Source organism: Ochotona curzoniae, unplaced genomic scaffold (genome assembly GCF_017591425.1).
Source record: "Ochotona curzoniae isolate NIBS_2020 unplaced genomic scaffold, NIBS_Ocur_1.0 contig_3332, whole genome shotgun sequence".
Taxonomy (NCBI): Eukaryota; Metazoa; Chordata; class Mammalia; order Lagomorpha; family Ochotonidae; genus Ochotona; species Ochotona curzoniae.
The window spans coordinates 2,986,908-3,005,673 of NW_024465816.1; the positions used below are offsets into that span (position 1 = coordinate 2,986,908).

The 18,766-nt window shown below is 48.7% G+C and overlaps 1 protein-coding gene across 1 annotated transcript; it reads left to right on the forward strand.

Moving 5' to 3' along the window:
• The first annotated feature begins 4,487 nt into the window (after positions 1–4,487).
• Positions 4,488–8,989, forward strand: HMGB1 (high mobility group box 1). The gene is made up of 5 exons (XM_040979833.1): positions 4,488–4,645; positions 6,592–6,755; positions 6,907–7,052; positions 7,371–7,545; positions 8,355–8,989. The coding sequence occupies exons 2-5, from the start codon at positions 6,606–6,608 to the stop codon at positions 8,529–8,531; spliced, it is 648 nt and encodes a 215-aa protein (XP_040835767.1). The 5' UTR covers positions 4,488–4,645; positions 6,592–6,605; the 3' UTR covers positions 8,532–8,989.
• The last annotated feature ends 9,777 nt before the right edge of the window (positions 8,990–18,766 follow it).

Here is an 18,766-nt window from a genome sequence, read left to right on the forward strand (position 1 = left end):
TAAACATCCACAAACGACCCAGAGAGCAGTGAAGCCTTTCAGTGGCTGCTCCAGGCGATGGCTTGGGCACCATTTTCTCCGCCTCAGCCACCAGCGCTGCTCACAGCGGAAGCCATTGTTAGTCACCTTCAGAAGGAAAACCCAGGACGGTGCTGCTCGCCGTTAGCAATACCTCTGCTCTCTGCCTCTGCTCTCTCTCTACCTGTGCCAGAGACACGGAGCAGAAGGCCCGGGTGGCAACCAGAGATGCCGGTGCTGGCGACCTGGGGGGAGCCGGGGGAGGCACTGGATGTGCTCCCTGCTACTCTGAAATTCACAGACCTGCCCTCTGGTCTTTTCCTGCATTCCTGGCTCCTTGGTTTTCACCAGGCTGAAAAGCACAGGAAAAGATTTCCAGTGTTTGTGAGCCGTCGTGTGGCTGCAGGCGGGAGACGGTTTGGTTTAGTGTTTCCTAGTGCTTTTCAGAAACCGGCCGTCTGCGAGGCAGGCCAGAGCACTCACCCTGCACGACTTGAGGACTTGTTGCATGGAGGAATCAATACCCTCCAGCCAGTGAGAGCTCCTTGCCCGTCTTTGTTTGGTACTTTTTTTTTTTTTTTTCCCACATTAGAGCTCTAGTCTAGAAACCTGTCGGAAGCAGACATTCTTGTCATTTTCTATGATAAATTTTTATTCGGCTTGCCAGGGCTCACTGTATCCAACAAGAAACAACCTTGGCCTCCCCAGAAACTGGTACGTAGCAGGCCCGAAGCCTCCTCTCACTGCCCGCATCTCTGCCGCTTGCCCTTTCAAGTTAGGTGTACGAGGGGGCAAGCACTTGGCATCTATTCTAGTGGCTGAATATTGATTTATTTGTTAGGAAAGGACTTGAAAAAGTTTGTGGAAGATGCAAATTATGAAAGATTTCAAAAATCTTTGCACCAAAATAAACTTTTTAAACAAAGATTTATTTATTTTTATTGGAAAGGCAGATATACAGAGAGGAGGAGAGACAGAGAGGAAGGTCTTCTGTCCGATGGTTCACTCCCCAAGTGGCCGCAACGATTAGAGCTGAGCCAATCTGAAACCAGAAGCCTGGAGCTTCTTCTGGGTCTCCCACGCGGGTGCAGACTCCCAAAGCTTTGGGCCGTCCTCAACTGCTTTCCCAGGCCACAAACAGGGAGCTGGATGGGAGATGGAGCTGCTGGGATAAGAATTGGAACCCATATGGGATTCTGGCACGTGCGAGGACCTTAACCATTACGCTATTGCGTCAGGCCCAAAATAAACTTATTAATTCCATTTTTTCACAAACCTCTTCTTATGATTGAGAGGTAGATTCGCCATGCTGTGTTGTTTTGTTTGTTCAACCCAAATGTCTGCAATGGCCAGGGTTTGGGCCAGAATACATCTGGGAACCAAATACCCAATCCAGGTGTCCCTTATGGGTGGTAGGAATTCAGACACTGGAGGACCCATCGCCCGCTGCCTCCCAAGAACTCAACAGAAGCTGGAATGAGGAGCAGGAGCTGGGAAGGGGACCCACGCAGTCTGATTTGGAATGACAGTGTCTTTACCACTGAGGCAGCTGCCCCTCCACCCCTTCCACGAACTTTCTGAAATTCTCTTGTAATTTATTTTCCTGCCTTCTAATTCAGATTCAAAAGATTGTTGACCCAAAAGAAAGACTCAGGTATTGGTTTGTGACCAATTCTTTTGCAGCTATTTATTTATTTATTTAACAGACTTTCTTTAGGCCCTGTGCTGGGTGTCTGAAGATGCAAACAAAAAGAAGACAGGGACCCTGCAGCGTAGTGGGCCAAGCAGACGCATACCTGGATAATTACAAGGATGAGGAGAGTAATTAATGTGCGGGAAATCATGGGATTACACTTCACCTGTTCTAAGAGCGGATCAAAGACGGCCATAAACTACACAAACAGAGATCTGTAATCCACTAGGTTCAGTTGGACACTGGAGCGGTAATTTGGACCTTTTCAATTAGATGACTTTGTGATTTCGGATAAAAACACCCAATAACTCTGAAATAAAACAGATATCAATGTTTGGCTAATTGTGCAGAAGGGTTTAATATCCTGATGGAAAGATGAAGGCTAAGAAGTTGCAGGATTTATTTCCAAATGTATTTTTTTCTGTCCTTCCTTGCCTCTATCATAGAAAAACAGATATTAGAAATGAAATGTCCAGATTGGAGGTTTTAATTCTTTCTGATATGCCTTCTGTTGTGCTAAATAAAAGTCCCATCACTGGACTAGAGGGACCTTGGTACTGTTTGAAGTGAGAATGGAAAGGAAAAAACAAACCAACCAACCAATCTTAAAACCCCCTCCAGGCTAACTGCTTTTGTGGTTTTCTAAATGATAGGAGTCAAAGGGCCTGTATCACATAATTTTGAACTTTTAAAAAAAGTTTAATCTTAATAAGATTTTATGGGAGTTTTCCAATTCATGGATGAGAGAATTGAAGCTAGAAGAGGTTTAAAAACTTTCCCCAGATCATACAACTAGCTAGAAGCAGAGTGGGGATTTGAACCTGTGTCTGTTTCATTCTAGTGCCCAAGACTCACCCAGATTGTTCCTACTGAAATGTGAGCCTCGTGTGGGCCCACTGCTGGCCTCCTCACCCTGGCAGGAAGCAGCAAGCTGGCATGGACAATAGGTAGTGTGTTCGGAGCAGCACAAACAACGGCAACTACTCAAGAGAGCCACTCTCCAGTCAGATCTTAATACGGAAGCATGCAGTCTCTCATTCTCATGACTGCTTTATAATAGAGGGTATCTAAAAAGGTAAGAAGATCGAAATAAATACCTAGACTTGGGTGTAAAACTTAACCGAGAGAGTACACCTAAGTGAAAATCACAACGTGAAAGTTAACTTCAGATTTTTAAACACCGGGCACATGTCCTATCAGTTTATAAAATCTTTAGAGTTTTATAATGCTTTTCACGTGAACGTACAGTATGTCATCCACTCATGAAACATACAATCCCTGAGACCAACAGGTATTTTAAAAAGAAAGAATAAACACTAAAACCACAGCAACAAACGTGATCTGAACCTATTCTCCAAAACCGTCATCAATTGGAGCAGATAGCTTTAGGTTCCAGAGGTTTGGAAGCGATTATAACAAAGCAAATGCACACGAGGTAAGAGACTCATTTTGATTTGGTACCTCTGCAGCCAGCAGTGCTGGGATTTAGAAGTATAGGAAATATAATCAGGGGGGTGGGAGGGAAGTCTGTTAGAACCGAATAAAGATGCGGCCTGCCCAGGCTGGAAGGCCGAGGCGGTCTCCTAAAACACTACCCTGGCTTTCCGTCCTCGGAAGCGGCCAGCAGGCTTGCACGTCTGCCCTGTGCACGTCCGTATGTCCGTGGACACCAGCCAGGCTGGGCGAGCTGGAGAAGCCACAGCCTGTGGGTGCGGGCGTGTGCACTCTGCCTGCGTCTAATCCTTCGGGAAACAATATCCTCGCAAGCCCCGTAACTCTAGAGCAGTTACACGGGTGCCCTAAGTGGTGCGATGGCAGGGGAAGATAGCACCACAAGGATTCGTTTGATTATAACAGTAACCCACACCGACTCAAATAAAACAGCCCAGCAGCGGGAAATGTGGTCTCTAATGAATTTGCTAATTCTAGCAGGCCCTCACAGACGTTTCCTGCGAGCCTAGCCCGTATCAAGGCCAAGTGGCCAGTGCTTTAATTACACGGCATAATTATTTGATTTCCAGGAAGTTAAAACAGTGCTTTGTATTTAAATAAAAAAGTTGGAGATGGGCTCTGAAACTCGAGCAAACCGGAGAAAACGGGGAGAGGGGGGTTGCTGAAACGGGACGCCCGCTCGGCGAGCCTGAGAGGGGCGGCCAGCCCGAGGGGGGCGGCCCGGGAGCCCGGGAAGACGGCATTCCAAAGCCACCTCGTGGGACCCCGCACTTTCCCCCACGTCTGCCCCCGAGGAGCCCAGCGTTTCCGGGGGCCGAGGGCGGCCGCCTGCGCCCCTCGGCTCCAGCACGACCCCCCGACCCCCCGTCCTCGGGGTCGGGGTGCGCCGCAGCTGCCCTCACGTCGGAAGCCCCGTCAGAAGCCCGGGGCCTCCGGCCTCAACGGCCCGGGGCCTGCGGCGTGGGGCGGGCAGGGGGGGGCAGGCCCGCGGGCGTCTGTGTCGCCCGGGGAGTTGGAGACACTGGTGGGGAAGGCGGGCCGTTCCCGCTGCGGCGGCCGCTCCGGCGTGGGGCCGGCTCGGGTTAGACACACGCACACAGACACCATAGAGTTCTGCTTTCCCGTAGCAGCTGCCGCCTCTGCCTCTGCCTCTCCCGCCTCAGCCTCTCTGCCCGGCGCACACACACATTCAGATTTGCGCGCTGTTTCAATCCTTGATGACGTGTCCCCGGAGACAGCCAATCGGCAACGGGCTCTGGTCAGGACAATGGGAGGTATCGGACCAATGGGCGAGCCCCGTGAGTTGGCGGTAGCCAATAGGAGGCGCGCTGGCTGGAGAGTAATGTTACAGAGCGGAGAGAGTGAGGAGGCTGCGTCTGGCTCCCGCTCTCACAGCCATTGCAGTACATTGAGCTCCATAGAGACAGCGCCGGGGCAAGCGAGAGCCGGACGGGCACTGGGCGACTCTGTGCCTCGCGGAGGGTGAGTCGGGGCGGCGCGGCGGCGGGGAGAGCGCGGAGGGCAGCCGCCCTGGCCGCGCGGCGGGCCGGGAGCCGCCGGGTCAGGATCCACACAAAGGCAAATGAGGGGGGACCGTGGGGGGAACTGCGCCCGGGGCGAGCGGGGCGAGCGGGGGACGCTGCCCCGCGCCGGAGCCGCGGCCCCGGGCGCCCCGAGCCCCGCGAGCACCCCGGCCCCGGCCAGGCGCCGGCCGGCCTCGCGCCCCTCCACTTTCCGAGCCCCCGGCGGCGTCCGCGCTGACTGGCGCAAAAAAAAAAAAAAAATTTTTTTTTTTCCTCTTTGGTTTTTTTTTTTCTTTAAATTCAGTAAAAAAAAAAAAAAGAATTTTTGTGAGAACGTGTGCGGGGCCCTCCGGGCCGGGCGTTCGTGCGGGGCGGCGTGCGCGCAGCGCGGCCGGGGCGGCGGGCGGGCGGGCAGCGGCGGCGCTCCCCGGGCTGCACGGGCCGCCGCAGCCGCGAGGAGCCGCGGGGAGCGAGCGGGGCGCGGGCGGGGAGCGCGGGCGGGCCGGGGCGCGTGCGGGGCCGTGCGGGGCCTGGGGCCGGGCGGTGGCGGCGGCGCCGCTGCGCTCGCTGGAACATGGCTGACTCGGGCCCGGCGCTGCTGGCTGGAGAGAAAACAAGGCGGCGGGCGGGCGGGGGAGCTGGGCGAGCGGCAGTTCCGAGGCAACTTTTTTTTTTTTTTGCCTCTCTCTCTCTCTCTCTCTCTCTCTCTCTCTCCCCGCGGCCCCGCGTCCTCCGTGCGGGGGCGGCGGGGCGCACGGGCCGCGCGCGGGGAGCCGGGGAGCGGGTGGGCCCGGGGGGGAGGGGAGTGGGGGAGGGCCGCGCGCGCCCCGCGCTCCCCTCCCCCCGGCCTGGAGAGCCGAGTGTGTGTGCGTGTGTGTGTGTGTGTGCGTGTGCGCCAGAGCGCGGCGCGCACCCCGCCTGCACCCGCACACTCACACACACACACACACAAAGGGAAGGAGCCATGTTCGCGCTCGCCCTCGCGGCGGCGGCGCAGGCGGGGAAGACGCGCAGCGGCCATTCCGTGCGCCGGCCCCGGCGGCCGCGGGCGGAGCCAGCCCCCATTTCGAGCGGGGCTTCTCCTCCTCCTCCTCCTCCTCCTCCTCCTCCTCTGCGCCGTCGCCGCCTGACAAAATGGGGGCGGCGGCGGCGCGGGCCTGCGGGGCCTTCCGGGCGCACGTGGCGGCCTCGGGCCTGCGGGCCCACGGCTGCTCGCCCTGGGGGGGCGCGGCGGCGACGCGCGCGCACCAGACCCCCCGGCTTCCCCCAGCCCCCCGGCGGGGGGAGGGGGCGCGCGAAGCCCCGCGCAGGAGTGGCTTTTGTCCCTCATCCTTGTTTACTCGGAGAAACTTCAGACCGGACGTGTTTAGTCAGGACAGAACACACAGCTCGGGGCCAGAGCGCTGGGCAGCCGAGCCGCCGCCGCCCCGGCCCCGCCGCCGGCGCACGGGCTCGCGGGGCCAAGTTTGCTGCAGAGAGGGGTTCTTTTTTTTTTTTTTTTTTTAAGTAATTGAGAAAAGTTTAGACGGAGGGCGATATATATCTAGAGAGATTGTTTTAAGGCCCTGTAATTTGGAAGGGCTTACTCACTCGCTCGTTCTTTTTTCTTCTTCACTAGTGTAGCTCCACGCATGGGCAGCATGGGTTTTTTCCCGACCTGTGCGTGCTGTGGTTCAAAATGGTTTTAGGAATTTAAAAACCTGTCTGAGAGGTTCGGGGCAGAGGCAGGCAGCCGGGTCGCCAACTGTGTGTGGACTTAGCGGCATCACCAGGGAGGATCGTTTTCGGCTTGGCGTAGCCCCTTCTAGGAATCCGCTCCCGTTCCCGCGCGGGGACCTTGCGTAGGTGCATTCCCTCAGCGCTGTGAGCCCACTTCACCCCTTTTAATTTTTTTTTTTTTTTAAGAAAAATAACTAACCATGGGAAAAGGAGATCCTAAGAAGCCGAGAGGCAAAATGTCATCATATGCATTCTTTGTGCAAACTTGCCGGGAGGAGCACAAGAAGAAGCACCCGGATGCTTCCGTCAACTTCTCAGAGTTTTCGAAGAAGTGCTCAGAGAGGTGGAAGGTGAGCGGCCTTTAAAACACACCCAGCCGGCTATAAAACAGGATTGCTAACGCGGGAGGGGGCGGGGGCGAGCGGGCTGTTTTCATAATGTGAGACCACAAGGCGGTGAAAAACTTCATCGACTTAAGTTTACAAATAATTTGTTTGGTAGACCATGTCTGCTAAGGAGAAGGGAAAGTTTGAAGACATGGCAAAGGCGGACAAGGCTCGTTATGAGAGAGAAATGAAAACCTACATCCCTCCTAAAGGGGAGACAAAAAAGAAGTTCAAGGATCCCAACGCACCCAAGAGGCCTCCGTGAGTATTTTGACCTTTGTGACTTGTCCAGCTTAAGTAGAATTTGATAGACATTTAGAGTGTGCAGTTGAGCTTTCTGGGGCTAGTAATGGTTCACGATGCAATTACTGGTAACGCTGCTGGCGACACAGAATCTTAGTCTTTATTTCATGAGGGCACTGTTCACTAGAGTTCCAAATAGTGTAAGTCATGTGTGCAATATTACTTGGTTCCTGATGCTTAGAGCCTGTTGTATGCAAAGCAGAAACAGACAGGTTTCACCTAGAGATGCAGTGCTCATCTGTGTGCTGTGTTCCCTTAAAAACATTTCTCTTGCAGCTCGGCCTTTTTCTTGTTCTGTTCTGAGTATCGTCCAAAAATCAAAGGGGAGCACCCTGGCCTCTCCATCGGTGATGTCGCAAAGAAGCTGGGAGAGATGTGGAATAACACCGCCGCCGACGACAAGCAGCCTTACGAGAAGAAGGCTGCCAAGCTGAAGGAGAAGTATGAGAAGGTAAGAGGCGTGGGGGCTGTGCCGGGTGGGAGCCGCTTGCAAAGAGTGGGCTAGTTTAACTATTCAAGTATCCTTCCATATTCAAAGAATACAGACTCAAAAGTGCATATAAGCTGGTTTGGGTACCCCCCAGTTATGTCAATTTATAGAAATTTTGGTGGTTACTTTTTTTAAAAATGATTTTTGAGATGATCAGATATAATATTATAACCTGGACAAAATTAATGCAGGCCCCCTCGTTACAGTTGAATTTCAAATTTGTTGACCTTTTTTTGAAAAAACTTATGTCCCATAAGTTGAGGGGCTAAGTACTTAACATTTAAGTTTTTGTAGTCATTCTGAAAGACACTCAATTTCTGTTTGGTCTTAATGCATGCTTCCTGGCAAGTTGCTTTTTGTTCCTTTTAAGTTAGAATTTGCTGCTGTGGCTCGGGGTCCGGCAGTGTAAACCTGTAGAATGTGTTTTTGCCTTCAGAAGGTGGCAGTGTCTACCCTTTCATCAGTCTCCAGTGTGGCTGTGATAATAACGTTAGGATGCTGGGCCTGACTAGCTCAGTGAGGCATAACTTCGCAGATACTAGACCATGCTGTTTCTCAAGTTCTGGGGTTGCTAATTAATCATTATCTCGTACCTTTATATGCATGGTTTGAAGTTCTTCTTTGTGAAGTTTGAGTGTGTGCAGATGGTTATTTCGGAGTAAGTGTGGCCTGGGTTTTTCGGTCAGTTGTGACGTGTTGTTTCTACTTGTCCCCTTGCTTAACCCACTTTTCCCTTCTCTGCCTCTCTCGTCCTGCTCTTACTTTGCAAGGATATTGCCGCATACCGAGCTAAAGGAAAACCTGATGCAGCCAAAAAGGGAGTTGTCAAGGCTGAAAAGAGCAAGAAAAAGAAGGAAGAGGAGGAGGACGAAGAGGATGAAGAAGACGAAGAGGAGGAGGAAGATGAAGAGGAAGATGATGAAGAGGAAGATGATGATGATGAATAAGTTGGTTCTAGCGCAGTTTTTTTTTTCTTGTCTATAAAGCATTTAACCCCCCTGTACACAACTCACTCCTTTTAAAGAAAAAAAAAATTGAAATGTAAGGCTGTGTAAGATTTGTTTTTAAACTGTACAGTGTTTTTTTGTATAGTTAACACACTACCGAATGTGTCTTTAGATAGCCCTGTCCTGGTGGTATTTTCAAATAGCCACTAACCTTGCCTGGTACAGTATGGGGGTTGTAAATTGGCATGGAAATTTAAAGCAGGTTCTTGTTGGTGCACAGCACAAATTAGTTCTATATGGGGACGGTAGTTTTTCATCTTCAGTTGTCTCTGATGCAGCTTATACGAAATAATTGTTGTTCTGTTACCTGAATACCACTCTGTAATTGCAAAAAAAAAAAATGCAGCTGTTTTGTTGACATTCTGAATGCTTCTAAGTAAATACAATTTTTTTTATTAGTATTGTTGTCCTTTTCCTAGGTCTGCAGTTCTTCTTGAAGGGGAAGCTAATGTTGCTTTTGCCCATTTTGGATCACCTGGATTATTATAGTATTGTTTATCTTTTCATGTAGTTAGCAGATAGAAAAAGCTTTCGTCTGCACACCCTACGTACCGTGATGGGGTAATAAAAGTTGAATTGAGCGTCTTCATTTATAACTGAAACTACAGAATCTTCATGAGCTGATAACAGATTTCACATAACCCACTAACATTTACAAAGTGGAGAGTAAACCGGTCTACTCACCATGGGATTACTAGAAGCAAACATTTATGAAAGTCTGTTCTTGAAGGACTAAGAGTATAATAGTCTTTACACGGGGACTCTACAGTAGCTCCCGTTACCATGTAATGGCAGTTACGTTTTGTAGTTCCCACGTTAGCCAAGACCTGAGAATGTAACCCCAAAAGTGTGAGCTTAAAATATGAGACTTCCGTAGTCTTATTGTTACCTATTAGTCCCAGTGAAGGCTCCTACAGTGCTGGCTGTTTGTCTTTTCCCATTTTTCTGGAAATTTGGAGGCGCTAAGTAATGTTGCTACTGGGCCAGCTATTGAGATGATGAAGCCACATTTAAAGTAGGGTATATTTTCCTGTGTCAGGGTTTGTCGCTTCACAAATGTAGTGACCATTTAGAAAGAAGATGCTTAAAAAGTTAGCATCTCGTACAAATTATGTTATTTGAATAATTTCTTTACAAACTCGAAACTCTTCAGTCATGTTTACTTAGCAGTTTAGGGGACAATTTGGCAATTTTGTGGTTTTTTGAGATTATCGTTCTCAAAGTGCCAGTGTTTAAAAATAGTGTAATTTTACACGCTTTTGTGATGGAGCACTGTTTTGTTATATAATTTTGACTTAGATTATTTGCATTTGTTTATGTCATTTCAGGAGGAATATCAAACAACTGAGTTCTGGATGATAACTAATAAAATAATTGCAGAGGTTTTAAATATTAGTTAAATGCCTGTCACTTAAGAATATAAGATTTTCTGAAACATTAATTGCTTCCAATAATACCACTAAGCACCAGCCTCTGAGTACGGCAGGGCTTTTCCTTGTAGAAATAGTCATCTTATGCTTATAAATAGATTAATGGGGTGATAACATCCCAAGTACTTAAAATGCTATATATAAAAAAGAAAACCAGTTATACTTTCGGAATGAAATTTTTTTCTAAGGCTAGGCACATGAAAGGGAATTGGGGCTGGTTATAAATTAAAGCATGTTACCAGTTTAAGCTGAGCAGGAACCTCGCTAGAAATGCAGGGGTTGTGTCAAATTTGGACAAAATGAGTCAAAGGGAACAAGTGATTTGATTTTGGTAGAAGCTTCTATTTACACCCACCATTGTCGACATGTTTGTTGAAAGTCGTCCGCTTGGAAATTTCCTGCTGGTGTGTGTGGACCTGTTTGGAGATCCTGGCTATGGGAGCAGTGTTTTTGGATCAGTTAACTGGCCTGCCTGCTTGTGAACACTGCTTATTGAGTAGCCCCTGAAATGCGGGCGTCCAAATCCCAGATGTAGGGAAGTAGGGGCCAGTTTAGGTGAGTGTGAGAACTAACTGTAGTTGGACTTCATAGGGCAAAACCACAGAAACCGATGCCCAGAGAATGGCCCAAAGGGGTTGTCGGCTTTAACACTGAAGTTTCTTAAGTGACTAGGTGACTAGGATGGCATAACCCAATTTGCAAATAACTTAGAAGATGGAGTGCTACTGCTAGTTAGGCCCTGAAGTATCAGTATAGAGTCAGGCACTTGTGCATATTGCAGTCTGGTATGGATGCAAACCTGTCAGCATTTGCTTACATGTGAACCACTGGCTGGTAATTAGCCCTTAATCAGGGATTGTGTGTTACTTCTCATATTTGCTTCTGAATAACTGTGAAGTGACCCTTAATACTATTTTAATGATAAAAGCCCTAACAAGGTTTCAGAAACTATCCAACAAAAGATGCAAGGTAATTCATTTTCTCCCCCCATCCGACAGCGAGGCTGTGCTAACTGCCTTAACTTGGGAAATTCCCGGGGCCTGAGCCAACTTGCTCCCTGGAGTTAACAAGGCAAAGTGTTGCTGTTATAGGAATGCTGCTCTTTCATGATAGGCTGTGGCACAGGCATGCCACACAACCCAGAATGGCAAGAAGCATAGCTGAGTGCCACATGGCAGAAGTGCTGCAGCCCATCTCACGGTGGGCTGGGAGGAAACGGGGTCACGTATGACCGTGTGTGCCTTCAGCATGTCCATGCCCACTGGCTTGGGCCTTCTGAATACTTGAATGTGTTACGCATCCCTTGAAAATGTGCGTGATACAGGTCTGGAGGTAATAACGAGGATGAGGCAGGAACAGTGGTCCACACAAGGTTGTGGAGGCCCTGGCATCTCCAAAGTCAGAAATGGGGTTAGGGGTTTTTGTGATGTATTTTTCTTTAGTCACATGATCTTCAGACGCCCATCACCCTCTGGAGTTGGGCCCTTTTTCTGCTGGTTGCGCTGACGGATGCCTGGGCTGCGTGCTGTTCTGAGACTGCTCAGTGGGCATCCATGGGCATTTCTTGGGCACATGGGGGAACTTCAGGATGAAAAGCGTCGAAGTGCTGAGTCAAGATATTTGCATTTTACAGTTTGGCTGGTGCTGATAAATTATCCCTTTTCTCCTAGCCCCGACCTGTGCTTGCCTTGTAAAACAGTGATTTTTGTAATGGATCAAGATTTTTAGTGGTGGCTTTTAGGCTTCATGAAATAACTATCCACTTTAAAAGAAGAATTTGAAAACACTGAAGTAGTAGCATTTGTGGTCCCTGGAACCACCCAAATACAGAGCCAATCAAAACCAAAATACCTACTGTTTGTTTAAACTGCTGAACAATTGATAAAGGTACTGTGGTAACCAAATATATAGTAAGCAAGCCATGGGTGACAAGGCGCTGCCTTCCCGTGCTGGTATGGCCGACGTCGGGGAAGCAGCTGGTTCTCCCACACACCCAGGCAAGGCCTCCAGCAGGGTGTCGACCTCCCCGACCTTACCGAAGCTGCCAGTAGTTGAACACGTTCGGCTAGATGGCGCGGACAAAGGATGCTCGCCAACAGGGGCAAGGTGTGTGTAAGCGGAGTGAAGGCCGTCACTGCTTCACCCGCTTGGTGGAGGGGAGCATTTAGGGTGAGAGACGTACTGCAAGTACACTTAGGGTACCATCGTATTTGCCCACTTAAGGAGAATTAAGTTTAGGTAAGTGTGCTGAACTCAACCAGGTAAGAGGAGAACAAGTCCTACAGCAAGTAACTGGTGTGAGGAAGGAATCCTGAAGATGGTCTCCATGCCTCCAGGGGCTGCTGTAGCTCACGGGAAGGCAGGAAGAGTCGACTTGGAGACCACTGAGGCAGTCCTGGCCGCTCCCCAGCTGTCCGCAGCCTCAGGGGGGTGGCAGGGAAGGGAGCTGCCTCCCCGCCTGGAATCAGTCTGGCTGGGGTTGGGCCGTTTTTCTAGGCACACTCGTGCTCAGGAGCTGGGAAGCTGACCAGAAAGCATCTTCTCACCAGACTGACCAGAGCTGGTCACAGTATCAACAAGATAGAGCAACAACACCCGTGCAGGGACATTGCCTGCTTTAGAAGACGCTCCCTGGCAGGCGCACCTGTGTCCCTGGAGATGCAAAGGCTTGGCACACTGCAGGTGTTAAACACAGCGCGAGTGCCTCCCTCTTCCTGGCAAGGGCAGGGAGGAAGGGGCTGGGGGACTTGCTCCCTGACCTTCGCGCCTCTACCTCCAGCCACAGAATGGTCCGTATGTCAGTGTCATGGAGGTGCCTCTCTTGCCTCCTCCTTTGCTTCATTTGGACTTGGAACATTTTGAAACCAGACTGATATTACCTGGTCATCTAGAAATTTGCAGGCTATCTGATTCTGAAGGCTGATGCACATCAAGAAAAATAGGAGCTGCCTGCATGCCCACAGAAGTGCGGCATGATCTTCCACAAACGGAAGGAAGGGTGGCAGTAGCTGGAAAATTAGTTGCCCTCATCCTGAACAAAAAAAAAATTTATAAAAAAACTAAACAAGAACACAAAAACCTACAATCATGCCTGTAAGAAAAATCATTGCCATATAGTGTGCCCTGCTTTATACATTGATTACATGTACTTTTAATTCAGTACACAAAACTAAAATTTGCCATGTTAAAGTGAGCAGGAGGACCTGGCACTACAGTGTAGCAGTTAAAGGTCCTCGCCTTGAATGCACTGGGATCCCATATGGGCGCCGGTTCTAATCCCAGCAGCCCTGCTTCCCATCCAGTTCCCTGTTTGTGGCCCTGGAAAGCAGTGAGGACAGCCCAAAGCTTTGGGACCCTGTACCCGTGTGGGAGACCTGGAAGAAACTTCTGGCTCCTGGGTTCAGATTGGCTTGGCTCCAGCCGTTGTGGCCACATCACATGGGGAGCGAACCATCAGACGGAAGATCTCTCTTCCTCTCTGTATATACCTCTGTATATAAAAATAAATTAATTAATTAATTAAAAAATACTTTCTTAATAAAAAAGTGAGTACATCCACAATATCCTGTAAGGCAGCATTACTAGAGACAGAGAAAGAGATCTCCCATGTGCTGATTCACTCCCCAGATGGCAGCAAGAACCAGGGCTGAGCCGGGTCATCTGGGTCTCCCTCGTGGGTGCACGGACCATCCTGCTGCTCTCCCAGATGCGTTTACAGGGAGCTGGGTTGTAAGCAGAGTGACTGGAACTCCAAATGGCATCCATGTGGGATGCCAGCATCATAGCAGCAGCTTAACTCACTGTGCCACAATGCCAGCCCCAAACACCCTTTTCATCTGGTTCGAATGCATTGTCATCACCGCAAAAGACCATGTGCACTGTCCGCGTGGAATTTTGCATTCCAGGTATTTCATAGAAATGGATGCGTGCGATATGTGACCCTTGCATCTGTCATCTGCATTTTAATATGTGCCTGACCTTTGTTCCTTTTACAAGGTTGAGTAATATTCCACTTGTATGTATCAGCTGTTCATTACCTTAGCTATATACCACCCAAAGAGACCAAACAAAGGGCAGATTTTATTCTGGTTGATACGGTCATGGCCCAAGACTGGGCAGCTCTATTGGTGTGGCATCTGTTGGGGGCTGGCAGTGGCGGAGAGCAGTGGAGGGCCCAGCACTCGTGAGTGAGCCAGGGAGCCGACAGACCCCCGGGAGGCACACTCCTCACCTACCCTTGCTGTGGGCTCTCCTGTGAAAGTTGTCAGGATTCCATCAGGGGGCTCTGCCCTAGCAACCAAACCCAACCTGGTCACTTCCCATCAGGGCTCCAATACAGACCTCCACCTACTCCATGAGCCATCTGAGTCAATCCATTCATCGTTGGTGTAAGACTATGGACTTCAGACATGCTATAGACTTGGGGACCCAAGTCCTGTTCAACCCATAACACTATCGTATGGCTCCGCTGCACCTGCTTTATCCAGTCATGCACTGATGAACTTGGGGGCTGTTATGCCTTCTGGCCTCTGTGGATGGTGCTGCCACGCCACTGGCGTGTGTGCGGGTGTGTTGTGCTCCCTGTTTCCAGTTCTTTGGGGACATATCTAGGAATGGCGCTGCTGGATCCTACGGTAATGCTATGTTTAACTTTTTGAGGAGCTGCCAAACTGTTTTCCACAGCAGCTGTAGCACTTTACATTTGCCACCACCAGCAATAGAGGAGGATTCCAATTCCTCTATGATCTTGCCAACTTTTTCTATTTTTCCAATTAAAAAAAAAATCTTGAGAGGTAGAGAGGGAACAGAGAGAGAGAGGAGGGAACAGAGAGACAGAAAACTTCCTTCTGCTGGTTCGCTCCCCAGGGCTTGCAACGCTGTAGGCAGGCCAGGCTGAGGCTGGCAGCTGGGAGTGCGCTCGGAGGCACCCCACTGCGGCAGCAGGGGCCCGGCTGAGCCATCACTGTCTCCCCACATGGGACACCCAGCGTGAGCTCTGCACTCCTGGGTTCGGCCTGACCCAGTCCTGGTTGTCATGGGAATTCAGGGAATGAACCAGCGAATGCAACATTTACCTGTGTCTCTCTGCCTTCAAATAAAATAAAAGCATATTTTTTTAAAGTTTAAGGAAAAAATTTATTTCAGTGCAAAACTCGAAATCTATGTGTCTTTTTTTTTTCGTAATTTGCATTTTGGAGACCTCTAATACTAAGTGTGTGTGTGTGTATGTTTTACAAAAATGGGTATCTATTCATATTTGTGTAAAATTATATTTGTAATCTATTTTTTTTTCTGCTTACAAATGTCTTGAACAAAGGTGTATGTCCTCAAATTCTTATTCTACCATGCATGCGTGATTTTCCACTGAATTAAGTTAAAATGCCATAGCTAGTTTTATCTCAATTTTATTGGAAAGGCAGACCTACAGAGAAAGAGAGATCTTCCATCCACAGGTTCACCCCTCAGAAGGCCACAAGGGCTGGGCTGGGCCAAAACCAGGAGTCAGGAGCATCAGCCAGGTCTCCCATGTGGGTGCAGGGGTCCAAGAACTTGGACCATCCTGCATTGCTTTTCCAGGCTAATAGCAGTTCATCCATGGATGAACTAAGTTATGTGACTTGTACCAAATCGCCTTAGAAAGTTTTCTCTTCCACATAATAAAAGGCTCTTCAGACAATTTCACATCTAAGGGTCATGGTTGCTAAGATTCTATGAAGGCCTAAGCTTAGCCCAGTGGGGACGCACTGAATGGAGTAAGCCTTCTAGTGAGCAAATCAAAAGATGGAGAAATCTAGAAAGCCATCGCACTCAAATGTACACGCCCCTTTGTGCTGCTGTTATCCCTACTACTTTTCAAGTTGAAGATGAACAGGGAGAACCTTTACGTTCTAGCAGTTGTGGATCTGGAAAAGGAGTCTGCAGACCACCTGGAGTTATCAGTTGTAATGAGGGAAAAAGCTGAAAAATTCATAAAACCATTGCTTTTCATTTGGTAGTATTGGTTTTTTTAGTACTATCATTCTTTATGATAACCTATGTAATTTCCAGAATTTACTCATCAGTAACAATATAAGAATATTTTCTTTATTCAAATTTTATGCTCTAAGCTTAAATGCACTTTCCTATATGGCTTTTTTTTATATTAAAGATTTATTTATTTATTTTTTTTATTGGAAAATCAGATATACAAAGAGGAGGAGAGACAAAGATCTTCCATCCGATGATTCACTCCCTAAGTGACCACTATGGCCAGAACTGCGCCAATCTGAAGCCAGAAGCCAGGAGCTCTTCCAGATCTCTCACACGGGTGCAGAGTCCCAAGGCTTTGGACCTTCCTCGACTGCTTTCCCAGGCCACAAGCAGGGAGCTGGATGGGAAGCGGGGCCACCAGGATTAGAACCAGCGACCATATGGGAACCTGGAGTGTGCAAGGCGAGGACTTTAACCACTACGCTATTGCGCTGGGCCCCTATATGGTTTTACGGCCAACACGTGGGTTGTATTTTTTAAGGCATACATACCCACTTGATTTAATGATGGGCATCAGGTCAAGCATGAAATTCAGCTAATTATATATAATTTATATCTCTAGTTAAGCCCACAGGAATGTTTTTCATATGTATATGAGCATTGGATTTTATAATCTAATAATCAAATATGAAAAAGAGCATAAATTACACTTTTTTTAAAAGAAACTAGATTTTAGAGGTCAACATTGTACACACTCATATCACAAATATATATATATTGAACTTCCATAATGATATGTACCATTGGAAATAATATTGATTTTATCCCTAAAAAATTTGACTGAGGGCCCGGTGCAGTAACCTAGTGGCTGAAGTCCTTGCCTTGCATATGCTGGGAGCCAGTTCTAATCCCGGCAGCCCTGCTTCCCACACAGCTCCCTCCCTGCTTGTGGCCTAGGAGAGCAGTCTAGGATGGCCCAAAACCTTGAGCCCTGGCACAATGTGGGAGATCTGGAAGCGGCCCCTGGCTCCTGGCTTTGGATGGGTTTAGCTTTGGCCGTTGTGGCCGTTTAAGGAGTGAATCGGCAGACAGAAGATTTTTCTCTCTGTCTCTGTTTCTCTCTGTATATCTGACTTTCCAATAAAATAATAATAATAAACACATCTTTTTAAAAAATGTGGCACAGAGGTCATTGTACAGCAGCTATATTAATAAAGAGATAAAACTTGAGGTTTTAAATAATTACAAGTGAAAGTTTTGAGGGGTGGTTAAAGAATTGCTGCCAGGATTCAGCTGATCTGGTGGAGTTGTTCAGCCTAGCAGCCTGGCCGCAGGATGCAGTGCCCTACTGCCATGTTATAATGCTTGGGGTAGGTGCCCTGCCCCCGCCCCCTGGTAACACAGACCTGAATCCCCGCCACCCTTGTGGGTAAACCTGGATTGTATGTTCTGGTCCTCCCAGCTCCCAGCTTCAGCTGTGCCCACCTTCCCACTGGGTGGGCATTTGGTGAGCACACGGGAACTCTCCAATTGTTTGTCTCTCTCTCTCTCTCTGCCTCTCAAACAAATGCTAACTATTTAAAAAGAAGAATCAGGGCCTAGCGCGGTGGCCTAGAGGCCAAAGTCCTCGCCTTGAATATGCCTGGAATCCCATATGGGCGCCGGTTCTAATCCTGACTGCTCCACTTCCCATCAGCTCCCTGCTTGTGGCCTGGGAAAGGAGTCAAGGATGGCACAAAGCCTTGGGACCCTGCGCCCGTGTGGGAGACCTGGAAGAGGCTCCTGGCTCCTGGCTTCAGACTGGCGCAGCACCAGCTGTTGCAGTCACTTGGGGAGTGAATCATTGGACGAAAGATCTTCCTCTCTGCCTTTCCTCTGTATATCTAACTTTCCAATAAAAATAAATAAATCTCTTTTTTTAATATTTATTTTTATTATTTTTTTTTTATTGGAAAGGTGGATATACAGAGAGGAGAGAGACAGAGGAAGATCTTCCGTCCGATGATTCACTCCCCAAGTGAGCGCAACGGGCCGATACTATGCCGATCCGAAGCCAGGAGCCTCTTCCAGGTCTCCCACGCGGGTGCAGGGTCCCAAAGCTTTGGGCCATCCTCGACTGCTTTCCAGGCCACAGGCAGGGAGCTGGAAGGGAAGCGGGGCTGCCGGGATTAGAACCGGCGCCCATATGGGATCCCGGGCGTGCAAGGCGAGGACCTTAACCACTGTGCCACCGCGCCGGGCCAAAATGAAATAAATCTTTAAAAAAAAAAAAAAAAAAGAAGAAGAATCAATGGATCTGAAAAATGAAAAAAACAGGGAAAGTTTTCTTTTTTCTTTGTTTATGTTTGGCTTCATTTTTTGATCAAGTCTTATTTTTTCTCACCTTTATAACCAAGCAATCTTGGCAGATTATGTCAAAACCTCACCACCTACATTTCTCTTAAAATTTCAGCTTTCTTTAATAATCAATATCCTTTTTTAAAAAAAAATTGTCACAAATGATATCATTTATTTATTTGAGAAGCAGAGAAAAAAGAGACCAGGAGAAAGACAGCCAGATCGAGATCGTCCGTATGCTGGTGCACCCCCAGCCACCTGCAAAGGCTGGGCTTGGGGCTGAAACCCAGCTCAGCTCAAGTCTTCCCCAGAGCAGGTGGCACCTGACCGCTGGAACCAGCACTGCTACTTCCCAGGTTGGCACAGCTGGACTCAGGACCCAGAACTGGGTATGGAACCCAAGCTCTAGACACAGGGGACAAGTGTGTCCCAAGCCAC

Bases quoted from the DNA above. Each gene is read 5' to 3' on its own strand.
- HMGB1 (XM_040979833.1), top strand. From the start codon at position 6,606: ATGGGAAAAGGAGATCCTAAGAAGCCGAGAGGCAAAATGTCATCATAT. The intron at 6,756-6,906 runs GTGAGCGGCCTT...TTTGTTTGGTAG, and splicing joins AGTGCTCAGAGAGGTGGAAG to ACCATGTCTGCTAAGGAGAA. The intron at 7,546-8,354 runs GTAAGAGGCGTG...TTACTTTGCAAG, and splicing joins TGAAGGAGAAGTATGAGAAG to GATATTGCCGCATACCGAGC.